A 17,665-nucleotide genomic window follows, 5' to 3' on the forward strand; every position below is an offset into this window, starting at 1 on the left:
CCAGTTTTATCTTTGGAACTCTGTAGTTCAGGCTGGCCTCAAACTTGTGATCCCCCTGCCTCTGCCTCCTGCATATTTGGGATGTTCACCACCACGCCTGTCATGTAATGTGATGTAAATGGTAGAGCACCCTGTGTTTGCAGAAAGAAAACGCAATCACAGCAAGATGGCTGACTTGAGGAGCTTGTGGCCAAGCTGACAAGTTGAGTTCTGTCCCCTGATCCCACTTGGTGAAGGAAGAAATGACTCCTGCCAGTTGTCCTCTGATTTCCTCACATGAGCATGAGCACCTCCACCTTCCCAACACAAATGTAAAGTAAATAAGTAAAGGTAAGAACAAGGAAAATGCTCTCAGCGGGGATATCCCAGAATGCACCCTCCTCTTCATTCCTCCCTGTCAGACTCAGCCTCCCAGGACAGGAAATTACAATCTTCCAGACTAAAGTCTCAGTCTGACCTTGTACTCCGGTTACACATTTCTGTAGATTTTGCATATTCAGACAACTGAGAAGCAAGAATATTTGTAATTACATCTTAACTAAATGTATAGATATTCGTTTTACCTTTTTTTCATAAGAAATATACCTTAAAATCTATTTAAACTGAACGTTGTGGCACAGGTCTGTAACAGCACTTGGCAGTAGAAACAGGAGGACCAGGAATTCAAAGTTATCCTTAGATACAGAGAGTGTTCGAGTCCAGCCTAGTATACATGAGATATTGTCTCAAAAAGAAGGAAGACAGGAAGAGGAGAAGTGAGATATTCCTACAACACATATATTGTATTAACTATTAAAAGTGAAATATAGATGATATAAAGTATGAAGGATGTAAGGATGTGCATATTCCATGTGCATATACTACTGCATTTTCAATGAAAGATTTGACTATGCAAGAGTTTGTGAATTTTAGGTGTTCCTGAAACCTATCCCCCTTGGATACTGAAGGATGATTGTTTATGTATGTATGTACATACACGTTAATAAAGACTTATATATACACATAGGTACATCAAACAGCAAATATCTGTGCCCAAATGAGATTAGACCCTCATTTATGACTGAGAATTTCTTCATCTTCCTTTAATAGCCTTTTAAAGTCTAAGAATACACACTTGGGCTTGATTATATCTTTTTTGCAAGTGATTATGAACTCACCTCACAAATGGTGGCATACGTATCATTCTGCACAGAAAAGAAAAGAAAAGTTACTTAACATCCGAAAGTTGCAGATAACTTTAGTGATTCAGCTGTGCATTTCCTCCAACTGAGTTTTTTTCCACTACTGGTAATCAATAATAAGACAAACAGGTAACAAGCAGCTCATATGAGCATGGCGCCATATGCCTGTAATCCCAGCACTTGGAAGCTGATGCAGGAGGGCCTCAAATTCAAGAGCATATAGAGACCCTGCCTCTAAATAAAGAGTTAAGTCCATACATATCCATTGTATGAATAGCTTAAAAATTATGATAATTGCATCGATAGGAAAATAGTAAAGTGGGTTGTCTACTGGAAAATCTCAGTGAACTAGGAAGCAGCCTGTAATGGACAAGGCTAGGGGATTTCACCAAAGCTCAAGGGAGACAAACTGAAATGGAAACCACTAGAAGCTCTAACTAGCAAAGGCCAGCTACTTCCTCTGCCCACATGGGTCGCTTCCTGTACGGTTGCCTGGCAACAAATGGTCTTCCCATTCATTCGCTCAGCAAGAATTAGTACCTGCTTTGTGCCCGACCCTGGTCAGTGGAGAAGACATGGTCTAGAAAAGCTGGAGTGCTTCATGCCCTGTAGGAATCTACATAGTGGCACTAATGATATTAAATCCATAACTAGACAAATAATTAAGCTGCCGTTCGTAATGGTGTGTAAGAATAAAGCCGTCCAGATGGCAAACACTCCTCCTTTGGCAAAATTCCATTCTATAATGCACACAGCCACAAGTGGGAATGAGCATAAACAACTTTTGTAACAAGGCAAGAAAAATTATGAAGGTGAATATATGAGGAATTAGCTGGGTGTTTTGTTTTGTTTTTTATAGAAACACATGACGTTTGTATCCCAAGCTGGGTTCAAACACTAAGTCACCTCTGCTTCTGTCTCTGGAGTGACTGGATCATAATTGTGGGTTGCCAAACCCAACTTTAGCATCCTCAAATTAACGGCATTGTTATCAATTAGCTCGTTAACAGAAAAAGATATTAAGGAGGGAGATTGTGGTTCAGTCCAGGTTCAACCCCCAGTTCCACATAAACTGATGTGGAGGTTCATGACTGTAATCCCAGCACTCCAGGCAGAGCAGGAAGATCAGAAACGCAAGGTCATCCTCAGCTACATATGAATTTGAGGCCAGCCTGGGCTACATTAGGCCCCCTCTCAAAGATGTGTATCAACATTTAATACTTACACACTTTAGAGCACAGCTTTCCTGGTCTACAGAGTTCCAAAACTGACATCCTTGCATGCACTGCAAGAGATAAGACACGGCTGTGAATGGAGAAATGTGAGGGTTTTTTCTTACTTGAAAATGCACAGTGACAAAAGGTAGCACCTTGTGTTTTAGAAATACAAATCTATTGACCAAGATAAGCCCCCTGAGATATCAGAGTGGGGCTTCTAATCAGAGCTGCGCCTCTACAGACAGACCAGGGCACAGTGTGGCTCACTGCAAGCTAGCAGGACTACAACATGGCAAGATGACACCCCAAGAACACCCAATATCCTGTCTGCTGGAAAGATGGCAGCCAGTGAAGTCCAGGACAGCAAGACGCCAAGCGTATCATGGGTTTCCGGCTGTCCTCAAACAACCAGCCAGACTCACAACCAGAGACTACAACCAGATAGAATGTCAAACCTAGCAGGTGGACTATTCTTGAATCTGCTAACTTCTGGCTACTTTTACCCCAAAGCTGCCCTCAAATGTCCTCCCACAGCTGTCCGGGTCTCCTGCTGGACCCATGGCCCACACACAGCTCCTGCTTCATCTGTGCCTGTCACTCTCTCGACCGTTCCTCCCAGGCCATGTGCTGATAATGCCCATAACTGTGCCCGGCTTGCTAACACGCTCCACGCAGACATGCACTCCCGCCTCCGACATGGGCACCTGAGTCACTGCAGGTTCAGCGGGTGACACACCAAATCCCTCATACCAGCACCTTCTCCCATCTGTACGCTTGAGTGGCCTAAGCCAAGAGCCCAGGAACATTTTCATTCTCTAACTCCTCACCCTCATCCCATAAACAAGGCATCCCCAAGTCCTACTGACCCACCTGGTCATTAGCCAAGTTCGCTCTGGCTCCCTGCTCACGATCTCAGCTGTCTGATATGCCCTTCACAACTTGCCAAATGCTCATTTGCCTCTTTGGAGAGTTCTTTTTAAAAAACCGAATGTGGGACCAGCATGGTAACATAGGACTTTAATCCCAGCGTATCAAACTCAGGTCATCAGGCTTTACCTGTGGATCCATCTCTCCTGGCTGAACATCGCTTCTTTCTTTTTCCTTTTAGGTTTTTGAGACAGGGTTTCTCTGTGTAGCCCTGACTGTCCTGGAAATCACTTTGTGGACCAGACTGGCCTCGAACTCAGAGATCCACCTGCCTCTCCCTTCCCAGTGCTGGGACTAAAGGGATGCACCACCACCTCCCAGCTTGAACAGCTTCTTAAACTATGGGTCATAATCTCCCCTGACTGGAGGAGGGAGGGTTCATGAAAAAAATGGCAACAGTAAAAGATTTCTAAATGCTCAAAAATTAACTCAGAATCATAGGTGTATGAACCGAGGTATTTCTAGAAGCACTTACCTATGTTGTACTTCATGATTTCACCGTAGCCTCAGTTCTAAGGCCATGACATGTGCACTTTACAATGTGTGTGAGGATATGTCACACAACATCAGTGAATGCTCCCTGACACAACTCAGCCCAGATTTGGAGATATTACAGTATGAATCTCAGTGGTTTTTTTTTTTAGTTATATATGCAAAGTTTTCTGTTCTCATAGAAACATAATAATTTAATTTTATAAAAAGTAACTTTTATTATTTTCTTTCATCATTCCTGTCTGAATGAAAAGAGCTAGTCAGTCAGTGGTGGCACATGCCTTTAATCCCAGGACTCAGGAGGCAGAGGCAGGCAGATCTCCATGAGATTGAGACCAGACTGGTCTACAGAGTGAGTTCTAGGATAGCCAGGGCTACACAGAGAAACCCTGTCTCAAAAAAAAAAAAAAAATCTCTCCAGGAAGGGGAAATAAAAGAGATCTCCTAGGTGGATTGGGGGTAGGTGGGAATGGGAAGATGAAGAATTGGGTTGGAGGGTGGATAGAGGGGCAAAATACTGAAGAAGTGACTAGATCTCTATGATCAGACTGGTGGCACTATGGACGTTTGGTTTTCGTGGCTTTACCAGCAGGTCCGAATAGAGATATCAGGACACGGCTGAGTGCAGGCTGAAGCTGCGCTGGCTTGCTAGAGTTTTGCTCCACCCCTTGACCCTCTCGAGCTATTCTTTATTTTCTATCTGTTTATCTCGCAATTCTCGAATAAATCTTCTATCTAATATTTCCTGCTGCTCACACTCAGATCAGACTGTGGTGGTACGCCACCCCCAGTTGTCATCAGAAAGCCTTCATCCAGCAACTGATAGAAACAGTAGCAGAGACCCAACAAATATTAGACTGAGCTCAGGGAATCCTGCTGAAGAAAGGAAGGATTATAGGAGCCAGAGGGGTCAAGGACATCACAAGAAAACCCACAGAGAAAACTAACCTGGGCCCATAGGAACTCACAGAGTATGAACAAACAACCAGGGAGGCTCCTTGGGACTGACGTAGATCCTCTACATATATGTGACAGTTGTGTAGCTTGGTCTAGTTGTAGGACTCCTAACAATGGGAGTCCCTAACGCTTTGGCTGGCTCTTGAGAACCTATTCTTCATACTGGATTGCCTTAATACAAGGGGAGGTGTTCAGTCTTACTGCAAGTTGATATGCCATGATTTGTTGATACACATGGGAGGCCTGCCCCTCTCTGAACAGAAACAGAGGAGTAGATTGGGCTGGTGGGGGCAGAAGGGAGGTCGGGGAAGGAATGGGAGGAGAGGAGGGAGGGGAAACTGTGGTCATGAAATAGAATAGAAAAAAGAGGGAAGGGAAGGAAGGGAGGGAAAGGAAGGGAGGGAGGGAGGGAGGGAGGAGGGAGGAAGGAAGGAAGGAAGGAAGAAGGAAGGAAGAAAGGAAGAAGGAAGGAAGGAAGGAAAGAAAAGAGAAAAGAAAAGGGATCTCATAGTTCATATACTTGAATACTTGGTCCCCAGTTGATGGAACTGTTTGGGAAGGACTAGGAAGTGTGACCTTGCTGGAGAAGGTTAGCTCTCTCTGCCTTGTGATTGTGTCTCAAGATGTGAGCTCTCTGGCTACTGATCCAATGCCATGCCTGCCTGCTGCCATGCTCCCCAGCATGATGGTCATGGATTCTAGCCCTCTAAATTTGTAAGTTTCAAATAAACTCTTTCTTCTATAAGTTGAGCTGGTTGTGGTATTTTATCACAGCAATAGAAAAATCACTAAAAGAATATTCTAACGTAGAAGTACAAATTGGTGTATCTCTGGATTACACTGTGTTAAAATTCTTGATTTTAAAAGCTGATGTTTGAGCACTTATGCAGTAGTGGTACTGCTATAGTGGAGGTAACCAACTGTTGTCTAATTGGATTTAAGGCTCACTCCAGAGGAGTCTATAAACGTAAACCTGGTCAAAAATCCCTGGTGAGAGAGATGACAGGCCTTATATGGGAACTGAATACTGTTGCTTAGCTAAATTGACATAATTTCAAACTGCTTTATAAATATCTGTGTTTATATCCACAGGCAAAAGTGGCTCTCAGCCTTAACCGCAGAAGACTCTTTTTCCAGTGAACAGTGAATACAGAGATTCATGGCTGACCGATAGGCTAAGAATACATGACAGATGAATGCTCAATTTATACCGTCTCCTCTACGGCTCAGGAAACATTATAGAACACTGGTGGAAGGAATGTAAGGGCCAGAAGATAGGAAAGGGGTCTTCAAAACACCCTATGACTGAGTAAGACACATAGCCATTGGAATTATGAACTCAAAGAGGTTAAAAGATCCCAATCCTAAATGTACACAAGAATGGGTCCACTAACAGACCTGGATAGAGGAGGGCTCTCTCACTGCTGAATTATTTGCTAATGAGATTCATAGAGAAGGAAGTCGTCGCCTTCAGTTTTTTCCCCATCCGAGACTCCACCAGTCTCTAATGGGTAGTTCCAACCCAATAGTCATGTATATATGGTCTTATTTACACTAAATGGGTCACAAAACCAAACCAAAAGTCATGAGTCTAGAAAAAGAAATTGTTAGGACTAAGTGGGGATTTATGGAGATGAGAGGGAATGAAAAGGGAGAAGAGGCAATAATCAGATGCATTATACACATGTACGTAATTGTCAAAAAACAAAATTTTTCTAAATTTGGTCTTTAAATTCTGACTTGGGATTAGGAAAGAATTTCTAACCATTTCTGAAATGGCCCTAAATATATTTCCACCATTTTATATTACATACTTATGCAAAGAAGTATTTAAGCATAAACAATTACAAAATTAAAATACCTGTCAGCTCTGGAAAATGTTAAAGGTGTAGTACCAAATATTTAGCTAAAGGGCCAGAGAAATGGTTCAAGGGTTGAGAGCATTTGCTGCTCCTGCTGAAGACACGGGTTCAGTTCCCAGCACCCTCTTACAGGAGTTACTTTTTTTCCTTCCACCATACTAGTCTTGGGAATTGAACCCAGGTGGTCAGGCCAGTGGCCAGCACCTTTTCCCACTCAGCCATCTCCAATTCAGACTTACGTCATTCTCCCACAGACACCTGAGGTTCTGTGAAAGCTCCTCAGAGGAAAAAGGGCCTCAAGTGGGGATAGAAATCTCTTCCTCTTTCAGTCTGAAGGCCTTTCAGGGAGATGAAGTGAACTTTGACCCTGTGTGTCCCCTTAAATGTCCCACCATAGCAACATTATTGTGTTTTCTCTCCGTGGTTTTATATATGTCTCAAAAGTTTACAGTTCCTTCAAACACAAGCCTCTGTTGCAAACCTCTTCTGCTGCAGTTGTTGGAAAGAAAATGGCCCCCACAGGGAGCGGCACTATTAGGAGGTGTGGTTTTGTCAGGGTTAGGTGTGGCCCTGAAGGAGGAAGTGTGTCACCGTGGGAGTGGACTTTGAGGTCTCCTTTGCTCAAGCTGTGCTCAATGTGACGCACAGTTGCTTCTGCTGCCTGTGGATCAAGATGTAGAGCTCTTGCCCCTTTCTCCAGCACCCTGTCTGCCTGCCTGCCTCCCGCCATGACGATCATAGACTAAACCCCTGAAACCATAAGGTAGTCCTAATTAAATGTTTTCCTTTATAACAGTTGCTGTGGTCATGGTGTCTCTTCACAGCGATGGAAACCATAACGAAGACATCTGCCTAGCCCAGTGCCTGCCACATATGTATGCTAAGGCAGTAAACATTTGTTGAATAATTGAATATACATGCAGAAAAGTAATAAAAACCACAAAACATAATTGCTGAGAGAAACAACAAAATTATATAGCCCAACCTTCTCAGACAACACACTATAAAACACTAAGTCGCAATCCCAAGCCACCCAGCTGTGTAGGCAAAACCATGGGTTTATATTTAGTCCTTTTGCTTTTCCTACTTTAAAATATTTCATTTTTAATAAATTCTATTATTCAGACTTCTCATTATTTTCAAAAGTCCTTCTTTCACCAAAGATGCATATATGAGATTTTATTTAGGAATTACTCTTATTGTAATAAAACAGACCAATAATCCTTTTTTTTTTTTAATCCACACAAACTGTAGAGTTCTTGACAATAGAAATAATTACTCACCGCCTCACTCAGATTGTATGGGGTGCCAGTATCAAGCTGTCTTCCCTGAAATGAAGAAGGAACAATAAACATCATCAATCACATCAGTACCCCAGCAGTGGACCATTACACCTTTTTTTTTTTTTTTTTTTTTTTTTGTAAGCTTCCTGGAACTGAGTTCTTCCTCGTTGTTTGTTGATTGTAGAGTGACTTGCCAAGTGTTTCCAAGTCATTTAAGCTGTCATGAGGCTGGACAAAAGGCTGATGCAAATTATGTATGCCAGGACCTGGGAATTCTGCAGCCTCTACAAGGGTGGGGTGACAGTGTGGACGTGTAAGGATGACCGAACAGAATCGACGGGCAAATTAAATGGACCTGTGCATGAGGCAACTAATCCACACAAATGTCTCCTGAACTAGAAAAGAACTATTTTCAATTCCCCCCCCCCTTTTCTTTCCAATTACTCAGTAACTAAGGGGAAACATACAAATTTGGAATATCATATTTAATGAAATATAAATTCTCTCTTTAGTTCTTACATATTTGAAATTTTTAAGATGGCATTTATGGAGCTAGTGATGGGTTCTCAACTTCTGGGCCGCGACCCCTTTCAGGGGTTGAATAAGATTGTCATGCATATAAGCTACTTGCATTACGATTCATAACAACAGCAAAATCCAGTTATGAAGTAGCATCAAAAATAATTTTATAGTTGGGGATCATCACATGAGGAACTGGATTAAAGGGTTGCAGCATTAGGAAGGTTGAGAACCACTGGAGTAGAGAGATGGCTCCGCAGTTAAGAGCATTGGCTCTTCCAGAAGACATGGGGTTCAAATCTGAGTATCCATGTGGCAACTCACAGCCATCTGTGAGTCCAGTTCCTGGGGATCTGACACCCACTTCTGGCCTCTGCAGGCACAAGGTGTGAACATGTTGCAAAGCTCTGTAGGCAGAACACTCATACCCATAAAAAATAAGATAAAAAGTTAAAAAAAAAATTGGAAAGAAGGCATTTGCTGTGGCTCGAGAGACAACTTGGTGATTAAGAGTGCCACCTATGCAGAGGACCTGAGTTTAGTTCCCAGCACCCACATCAGGCTTCTCACTACCACCTGAAACTCCATCCTCGGGGGATCTAATACCTTCTGGCCTCCACAGATAACCTGCACCCACATGCAGACACCCACACGATGACTTTCACACACATGCAAATACTTTTAAATGACAAATATATTTTTAACGTTTTTTGTTTCCTTTTGTATTGTCATCCTGGCTGTGGAAACAGGGTCTCATGTCGCGCAGGATGGCCCTCCGACTTGCTGTGTAATCTAGGATGACACGAGAGTATCGGAACGCGATTGAGTTAGCTGTCTTTGTTTCTGTCTTGTTCTGTTTGAGTTTTTTCCAGTACTGAGAATCAGATCCAGAGGCTCCTGTATGCTAGGCAAGCACTTAGAGTTTTCTGTGGTTGGTCAGATGGAGTTAGGGGTTGGGTTTTTTGTTTGTTTGTTTGTTTATTTTGTTGCTGATGGTGTTTTAAGAAAAATAAGGGAAATCGGAGGAGGAGTCTATAAATTTCTCATTTCTCTGGTCGTTGTTTGAACAGAATCCTTCATCTACAGGAAGACGATAAAGAATGGCAGCCCATGCTGCTCAGGTCAGTAGTACCACATGAACATGAGTTACTTTCAAACATGCTCAGCTCTGCTGACTGATTAAAACCATAGGCAGAGGCAACCTCCATGTGCATTTCTAGTACTGCTTGGTCCTGATCAGAACCTCCATGATTTGGTTTGCCTTGGTTTTGTCTGTCTAGTGAAACAGTAATTCTCCATGTACCCCAGGCTGGCCTAGACCCTTTAATCCAGCTGCCGCACCTCCTGAGTCCAGAGATACAGGTTTGCAACATCCTGTCTACCCAGACCCTCCCCTTAAGAGTCTGCTGAAGGGGAAAGCTCACAAGGCTGCAATCCAAAACAAATAGCTACAGGCAACTAAGGAAGGCTGAGAGTGGAAAGAAACAGTCTTCCCCAGGGAAGAGCACAGCATTTGTTATCCAGTACCAAATGGTCAGCCTTGAAAACATATGAATACAAGTAACATTGTATGAGTTACGCAGAACTGTATCTCTGTATTTATGAATATACATATTTGTATGTGTACATATACATATATATATCAATGATAAGAGGAAAAAAGGACATGTATTTGAAAGAGAACAAAAGGTGGGGTACATGGGAAGCTTTGGAGGAGAGAAGGGAAAGGGAAAATGATGTAATTCTATTATAACCTCAAAAAATATTTAAAAAGAATAAAGAGTTTTCTAAGCTGGGAGTGGTTACACATACCCTTGATCCCAGCACTCAGGAGGCAGTGGCATGTAGATCTCTATGAGTATGAAGCCAGCCTGCCTGGTCTACATAGTACATTCCAGGCCAACCAAGACTATAGTGAGACCCTATCTCAAAACTCAAAACAAAAATAAAAGGTTTATTGATATGAAACACTGAGTTACAGATGTAACCCATACAGCAAGGGATGTAGTGTCCATCCTTAGCTTCCAGTTCTATAAACAAAATATGTCACTGGAAATGACACAAAAAAAAAGTCCCAAGAAGGATGGAAGTGTGGTTTAAGCATCCAGCGTAGCCTCTGAACGGGCAGTACTGTCACAGGAGACAGCCCATTACTAAGCTAATGTATACCTGCTCCTTCCCGTGCATTTCAGATTTCATTTAATCCCCAGGACCCACAGGACAGAAGAAGAGAAATGGCTCCTGTGACCGTCTTCTTTCCCCACACATGTGCCGTGGCATGCATGTGTGCACACACACACACTGAAACACTCACATACACATGAATAAATACATAAGTAAATGCAATATTTTTTTTAATTCTAAGTGCCTCCATGAACAAAGCAAACTCAGATGAGCAACTTGACTTTGCACTGAAGACGCTAGAAACAGAATGAACGAACCCTTCAGAGGTAGAAGGTGGGAGAAGCAAGGAGTAGGGCAGAGGTGAATCAGAGAGAGCACAGAAAAACAGTGCAGGGGGCCGGGCAGTGGTGGCGCACGCCTTTAATCCCAGCACTCGGGAGGCAGAGCCAGGCGGATCTCTGTGAGTTCGAGGCCAGCCTGGGCTACCAAGTGAGTCCAGGAAAGGCGCAAAGCTACACAGAGAAACCCTGTCTCGAAAAAACCAAAAAAAAAAAAAAAAAAGAAAGAAAGAAAAACAGTGCAGAAAATAGATGAAGCCGAAAGCTGGTTTAGAAAGACCAACAATACTGACAGCCTTTAGGTGTGTTGCTAAGAAGCAGAAAGAGAAGACACGGTACTGAGATCAGAGATGAATGTAGAACCACCATGGCCGCTTATACAGAAACACCAATGATTCCGAGAGAGCATTGTGAACAATCCTACATGAACAAGCTGGATAACTGAGATAAAATGGACACATTCCTAGAAAGGCAAACCATCAAGACTGAAGCACGGGAAGAAAGAAATCTGAATGGACCTACATAGAACAAGGAAGAATATTGGGTCACTAATAAAAAATGTTCAAAGAACTTGAGAAAAACTGACCCGTGGTCCTGATGTCTCTGACAGTTTCTGCAAATCTCTAAAGTTGTTTCCCAGACCCTCCTCACCGGCTTCCAGACACAGAAGAGAGGCATCTCCTAACTTTGATAAAGGCATCATGGTTAACCTTGTTTGCCAACTTGATTGTATCTGGAGCTTCTAGGTGGATCTTTGTGGGCATTTCCAGGAAAGACAGCCTGTGGGGGGCGATCTTCCCACAGGGTTCACGGTGCCTTCAGGTGGAGGCCCAGATACAAAGAGGTTCCAGAGCCTCCAGGCCATCCTAGGTTGGAATGACTAAAGCATCCAGCTCCTAGACTCAGTAGTTACCCAGTTCTCAACCTCTCTATCATGCAGATGGCCACTTTGGACTATTCAGTTTATAATGTATAAGCCAGTGCATAATATATGCGTATGTGTATAGATATATACATAATACACACACATATACAGTCTACTGGTTTTTTTTCCCTTAGAGAACCTTGACTGATAAAGGGGTCAGCATTACTCTGTTTTATGTTAAATATCAAGAAACTGTCTTAACAATTCTACAAAATATGTACTATTACTGATCCTGTTTTATAGCCGAGACCCAAAGAAGTTTAGTAAACTGCTTGGGTTCCAGTTTTAAGAAGCAGGGAAGTTGTGATCTTTATGAACACACAAAAGTGCTCTCTGCACTTTGACCCTCCAGCACTCCCTGCAAAGCTCCAGTGAGTCATCTGCCTCCAACACACAAATCTGGTCCCACATCACAGACACTCTTAACCCAACACCTACTCGTTGGCACAAGCCTTGTCTATCCCAGCACCGGAGCTGGAACTAATCGAATTCTTAACTTCCTCCCTCACAAACGGAACCAAGGTCAATGGTCTGCATTTTAACTCATTTTAACATAGATTTGCTCCTTAAGAGAAATGCTTGACTTGGTATTGCTCATTTCACATATAAGAAGAAGAATACTTCATCCAAAAGCCAGTTGTACTGCTTCATACCTGTAACCCCAGCATTCAGGTATCTCAGACAGGGGGAATTACTTGAAATCCCAGGCCAGAGAAGGAGACCCTGACTCAAAGTTAATTAATTAATTAATTTAATTAAACCAACCCCTCCCCTCCACAAAAAAGGAAGGAAGAAATAACCAAAAAAGATTCAACTCATAACATCCTGAGAAGATTCAAATAATGTACTTGTATAATACAATTTTTATGTTTTTATATATTAATTAAGAAATAAGGATGGGGCGAGACTCGGTGGTACAGCACTAGCCTGCCATATGCAAGGTTCTAGGTTCAACCGCAGCACTGTCACATAAAAGCACAGAAATTAAATTTTTAAGACTTTTAAAGGGCTGGAAAGGTGGGTCAGTGGTTTAGAACATTTATTACTCTTGCAGAGGACCTGGATTCAATTCCCAGCATCCACGTGGTGGATCACAACCATCTGTAACTCCAGTTCATTGGGTCTGATACCCTCCTCTGCTATCCCAGAGCACCAAGCACACACATAATACACACACACACACACACACACAACACACACACACACACACACACACAATATTTAAGCCAGGTATGGTGGTTCATATCTCTAATCCCAGCACTTGGGATGCAGAGGCAGGTGTATCTCTGTGAGTTTGAAGCCAGCCTGGTCTACAAAGTGAGTTCCAGAACATCCAGAGCTATACAGAGAAGCCCTGTCTTGAAAACAAAAACAAAAAACAAACAAACAAAAAACAGAAAAAGTTACAATTCAGTGAAAGCTCTTAGAAATCTCTCCTTGACATGTGCAATTTACTATATGCAGCCTTTCACAGACTCATGATTAGTTATGCAATAATCTCAAGTAAGTTTCTTGATGTGCAGGCAGAGCTAACAAATATCACTTATGATATTTATTAATACATTTTTTCTAGAAAGTTGCAAATTACATCCTAATCTATAAAGAATGCTAACCCCAGCTTACCCACACCTTTATTAACCATGAACTTTTTTTTCATAAATATTCATATCTTTACCAAGCTGATAGCAGAAATAAATGATCGGTTTTCCTTCCCAGTTCTGTGCTTGGTCTGAGGTTGACTATTATCACATGCATTTTAGCAGTTTATAAATTTTTTTTTTTTTTTTTTTTTTTTTTTTTTTTTTGGTTTTTCAAGACAGGGTTTCTCTGTGTAGCTTTGTGCCTTTCCTGGAACTCACTTGGTAGCCCAGGCTGGCCTCGAACTCACAAAGATCTGCCTGCCTCTGCCTCCCGAGTGCTGGGATTAAAGGCGTGCGCCACCACCGCCCGGCAGTTTATAAATTTTTTTCTTTAATTTTATTACATTTATTGGAGGGAGTTGTGATAGGAATTCCCACCACACCCCCACGGTCGGGCATACCTGGCGGGACACTTAGTCATTTCAACCTAGTCATTTCCGGGTCATACGTCCTGTGTGCCCCACGCCCCATGGTTATGTGGTCATGCAGTTGGGCAGACGTGATCACGTGATCTCTGCGCATGGGCCTGTGTGCGCAGATGTGTCCTGGCCTTTATAAGGCCATGTTCCCGTGTCTGTCTGTCTGTCTGTCTGTCTGTCTCTCTCTCTCTCTCTCTCTCTCTCTCTCTCTCTCTCTCTCTCTCTCTCTCTCTCTCTCTGCCTTTCTTTCTGCCAGGCCTGGCTTTTCCTGTCCTATCCCCTCTTCTCTCTAATAAAGCCCATTCTAACTCTGGTAACCATGGCTCATGACTCTTCCGCAGAGAACAACTTACAAGTGGAGGTCAGAGAACAACTTACAAGTAGAGGTTCTCTCCTACCAGTGGACTGGACCTAAGGATTGAACCCAGGTCACTAGGCCTGGCTGAGAGCATCTTTATCCATTGAGCCATCTTACCAGCCCTAACATTCTTTTTTGTGGTTATTCATATTCTTATTCTAAGTGCTTTTATTTATGTCCAAGTTAATTAATTTAATGTATTGCTTGTAATATCTTTTTCCCACATTGAAACTCTCTTCGTATCATTTATGTTTATTTTCCTAATAAACAGAATAATTGAAGTTTTAAATAGTTAAATTGTTAGGGAGTCTGGGTTTGTTTTAGCTTTTTTTTTTTTTTCAAGACTGGGTTTCTCTGTGTAGCCCTGGCTGTCCTGGAACTCACTCTGTAGACCAGGCTGGCCTCGAACTCAGAGATCTACCTGCCTCTGCCTCCCGAGTGCTGGGATTAAAAGTGTGCACCCCCACCACCTGACCTAGGCTCTTCTTTTTTAAGATTTATTTATTTTTTATGTGCATATGAATGTTTTGCCTGCATGTGAGTATGTGTACCATGTGCATGCCTGTTGGATCCCCTAGATCTAGGACCACAGATGGTTGTGAACCTGGGTCTTCTGCAAGAACAGGTGCTCTTAACCTCAAGCCACCTCTCTAGCCCCTATTTTAGGCTTTTCAAGGCATTTCCACTCCTGGATTTTGGCATATTCCCCGGTAAATTTGGCTACTATTTTAACGAGACAGAGTCATTGGTTGTTTGGTTTGGGTTTAGGGTTTTTTTTTTTTTTTTAATGTGCTTTGGTTTTTGTTTTTTGACTGCTTGTATTTCAATCATACCCTTTGTTTATAATAGCACCTAGAAATTATTTGAACCTGATGGTAATGGAGGGACTTTTTTTCAAGTGCATGGTACCTTATGTCTCAATAGATAGATGGATGGATGGATAGATGGATAGATAGATAGATAGATAGATAGATAGATAGATAGATAGATTGTCTTTTAAAATTGCTTAAAGACCTTGTCTCAAAAACAATAAGAATGGACTTCCATCTTAATGGAATCTTAACTTACTCCCTGTGTGCATAGTTTTAGATCTGGATTATTTTCCATTTTATGGCCAATCTGTTTCTACAAGAAAATAGGCTATGTAAATTTCTAGATGTTTGCACAGAATTGGGGGATTAGGGTTTTACTCCAATATCTCATTAGGATTTGTCTTTATCATTTTAAATTATGAGGTGGGGGGAATTGGAGTACAGGCACCTCAGAAGCTAGAGGCATCGGGTCTCTGGAGCTGGAGTTACAGGTGGTTGTGAGCCACCCAATCTGGGGACTAGGAAACAAGCTTGGGATCTCTGCAAGAACAGTACACACTGTTAACCGTTCAGGGGTCCCTCCAGCACCCCCCTGACCCAGTTATCTGTTGTTGTTGTTGTTGTTGATTGCTGCTGCTGCTGTTAATGTCATATGTTGACATACAAAAAGGCACTGATATTTGCATATGATTTTTTTAAACAGGACAGCCTCCTGAGCCCCGTCTTTTCTCACCATCTTTCAGTTGGTTCCTTGGAACCTTACAAGTACATTTTAAACTGCATCGTCATTATTCTCTAATTTGTCAAAACGATGAAACTACGACGATACAATACTTGAGTAACTTTTAACGTCTAGTGAGCAAAACTTTGTCACTTCAGCAAACTGCAGCTTCTGTGAGGCCACTGGTCACATAACTGACTTCCTTGAGTTTCTAGCTGCAGTCACTGCAGAATTGCAGACCCACAGATCCCCAGGGATTCTACTGAATAGAACTGACGCTGATAAGTAAGTACTTCTGGATGTAGTCCTCAGTTGTTAAATCGTTGCTAAAGCTGAGAAAATTGTGATGAAACTAAGTCTTTAATTTGCTGTTGTGCCCCCAGGATCTACAGCAAAATGCACTCCCACAAATTATTCACTATGAATCTTTTGGGTTTTGTTTGTTTGTTTGTGTTATATAAACCATCTCACAATACTAATAATATGAGAGCATTCAGTATTTTTTTTTCTGCACCACACAGCATCTAGAATTCAAACACAAGGCCATTAGTATACTGAGCTCACACATAGACTCCCTCAGTCAATGTGAAACTGCTCCAGAACTCAACCTTGGCTTTCCCTAGCAATTCTAACATTCCCTTCTGTGGTTTACTTGCTGTCGTCCCTGTCCGTCTCACTCCATGGCCCAGGATATCCCAGAGCTCACTCTGTAGCCCAGGCTGGCTTCAAACCTGTGCCGATTCTCTATCTTCTGGGGTTATAGGCATGAATCACCATGCTTGACTTAATCCTAACGCTCTTTTGTTCAAGAATGTCTTTCATGCTTCAATGAAAAAGAAAATGCCTCGATATCAACCACCCATCAAAATCTAGAAATCAAAGCTGTTCATCTTAGCAAATGTCCACGTTCAAAAGGACAGTAAGGGAATAACAAGGTGGGCATCTCACGTCACAGTGGCCGCTTTCAGTTGCCCATCCACCTGCGGCAGCACCTCCCAAACCAGTGTGGGAGGCCCAGCTCAGAACACTTTTATTGCACTTACAGGTCAAACCAGCAGACTGTGTCTCTTGCAATTGCCACCTCAGGGGCTGCGCCCTCCTCTGTAGGTGGTGAACGGAAGGAAGGCAGCTCAACAAAGGACCCGACTGGACTGTCGTCTGTGTGAGCTGCCAAACCCCGAGGGCATGGAGCCCACACACAGAGAACAGAAAGGAGAGCTGGACACCAAATGAAGACTGTAGTTTGGAAAACAATGAACATCGGGTTCAAAAGGAAGGACGCAGACAACTTTTAAAGATGTTAAAGAGCTTATTTCCAAAGAATCTCAGGATATAAAGGGAAATTCATAATATAATGTGAAGCGAAATGATTATGTGTAAAATTACACACACACACACACACACACACACACACACACACACACACACACACACACACACACATGTTTAAGGCAGTCATAGTGGCTTTCTCCCTTAATTCTAACCTAGACAAACTGAGACATGAGGATTGCCATGAGTGTGAGGTCAACATCAACTCAATATATGCATACGTGTGTGTGTGTGTGTGTGTGTGTGTGTGTGTGTGTGTGTGTACACATATACATATACCAAGATCTATTTGAGAAAAATACAGAAAGAAAAATAATCATGTTTAACAGTGGAATCCTCATTCTTTTCTCTTCATCATATAAACAGTGTGATATGTACAGATATAAACATAAGCTTCAACATCTCCATATACTTATCAGAAAAAAAAATAAAAGAAATCTCTTTTAAGGCAGGAAACTCCAGTCTCCTCCATCTCCTGTAGCCCAGGCTGGCTCACTCCTGGTCCTCCTCCCTCGCTCTCCCTCACAATCCCTGACTTCCACGCTATTTCTAAGTTTGTGT

The 17,665-nt window shown here is 42.4% G+C and overlaps 1 protein-coding gene across 1 annotated transcript in view; it reads right to left on the bottom strand.

Moving 5' to 3' along the window:
- Ros1 (ROS proto-oncogene 1, receptor tyrosine kinase) overlaps window positions 1–17,665 on the bottom strand; it is a 124,722-nt gene that overhangs the window by 105,410 nt on the left and 1,647 nt on the right. The window contains 3 exon segments of the mRNA XM_037200364.1: window positions 1,158–1,184; window positions 2,407–2,466; window positions 7,920–7,964. Coding sequence (XP_037056259.1) covers window positions 1,158–1,184; window positions 2,407–2,466; window positions 7,920–7,964 — 132 coding nt within the window.

This window comes from Peromyscus leucopus, chromosome 8a, assembly GCF_004664715.2.
Source record: "Peromyscus leucopus breed LL Stock chromosome 8a, UCI_PerLeu_2.1, whole genome shotgun sequence".
In the NCBI taxonomy this organism is placed as follows: Eukaryota; Metazoa; Chordata; class Mammalia; order Rodentia; family Cricetidae; genus Peromyscus; species Peromyscus leucopus.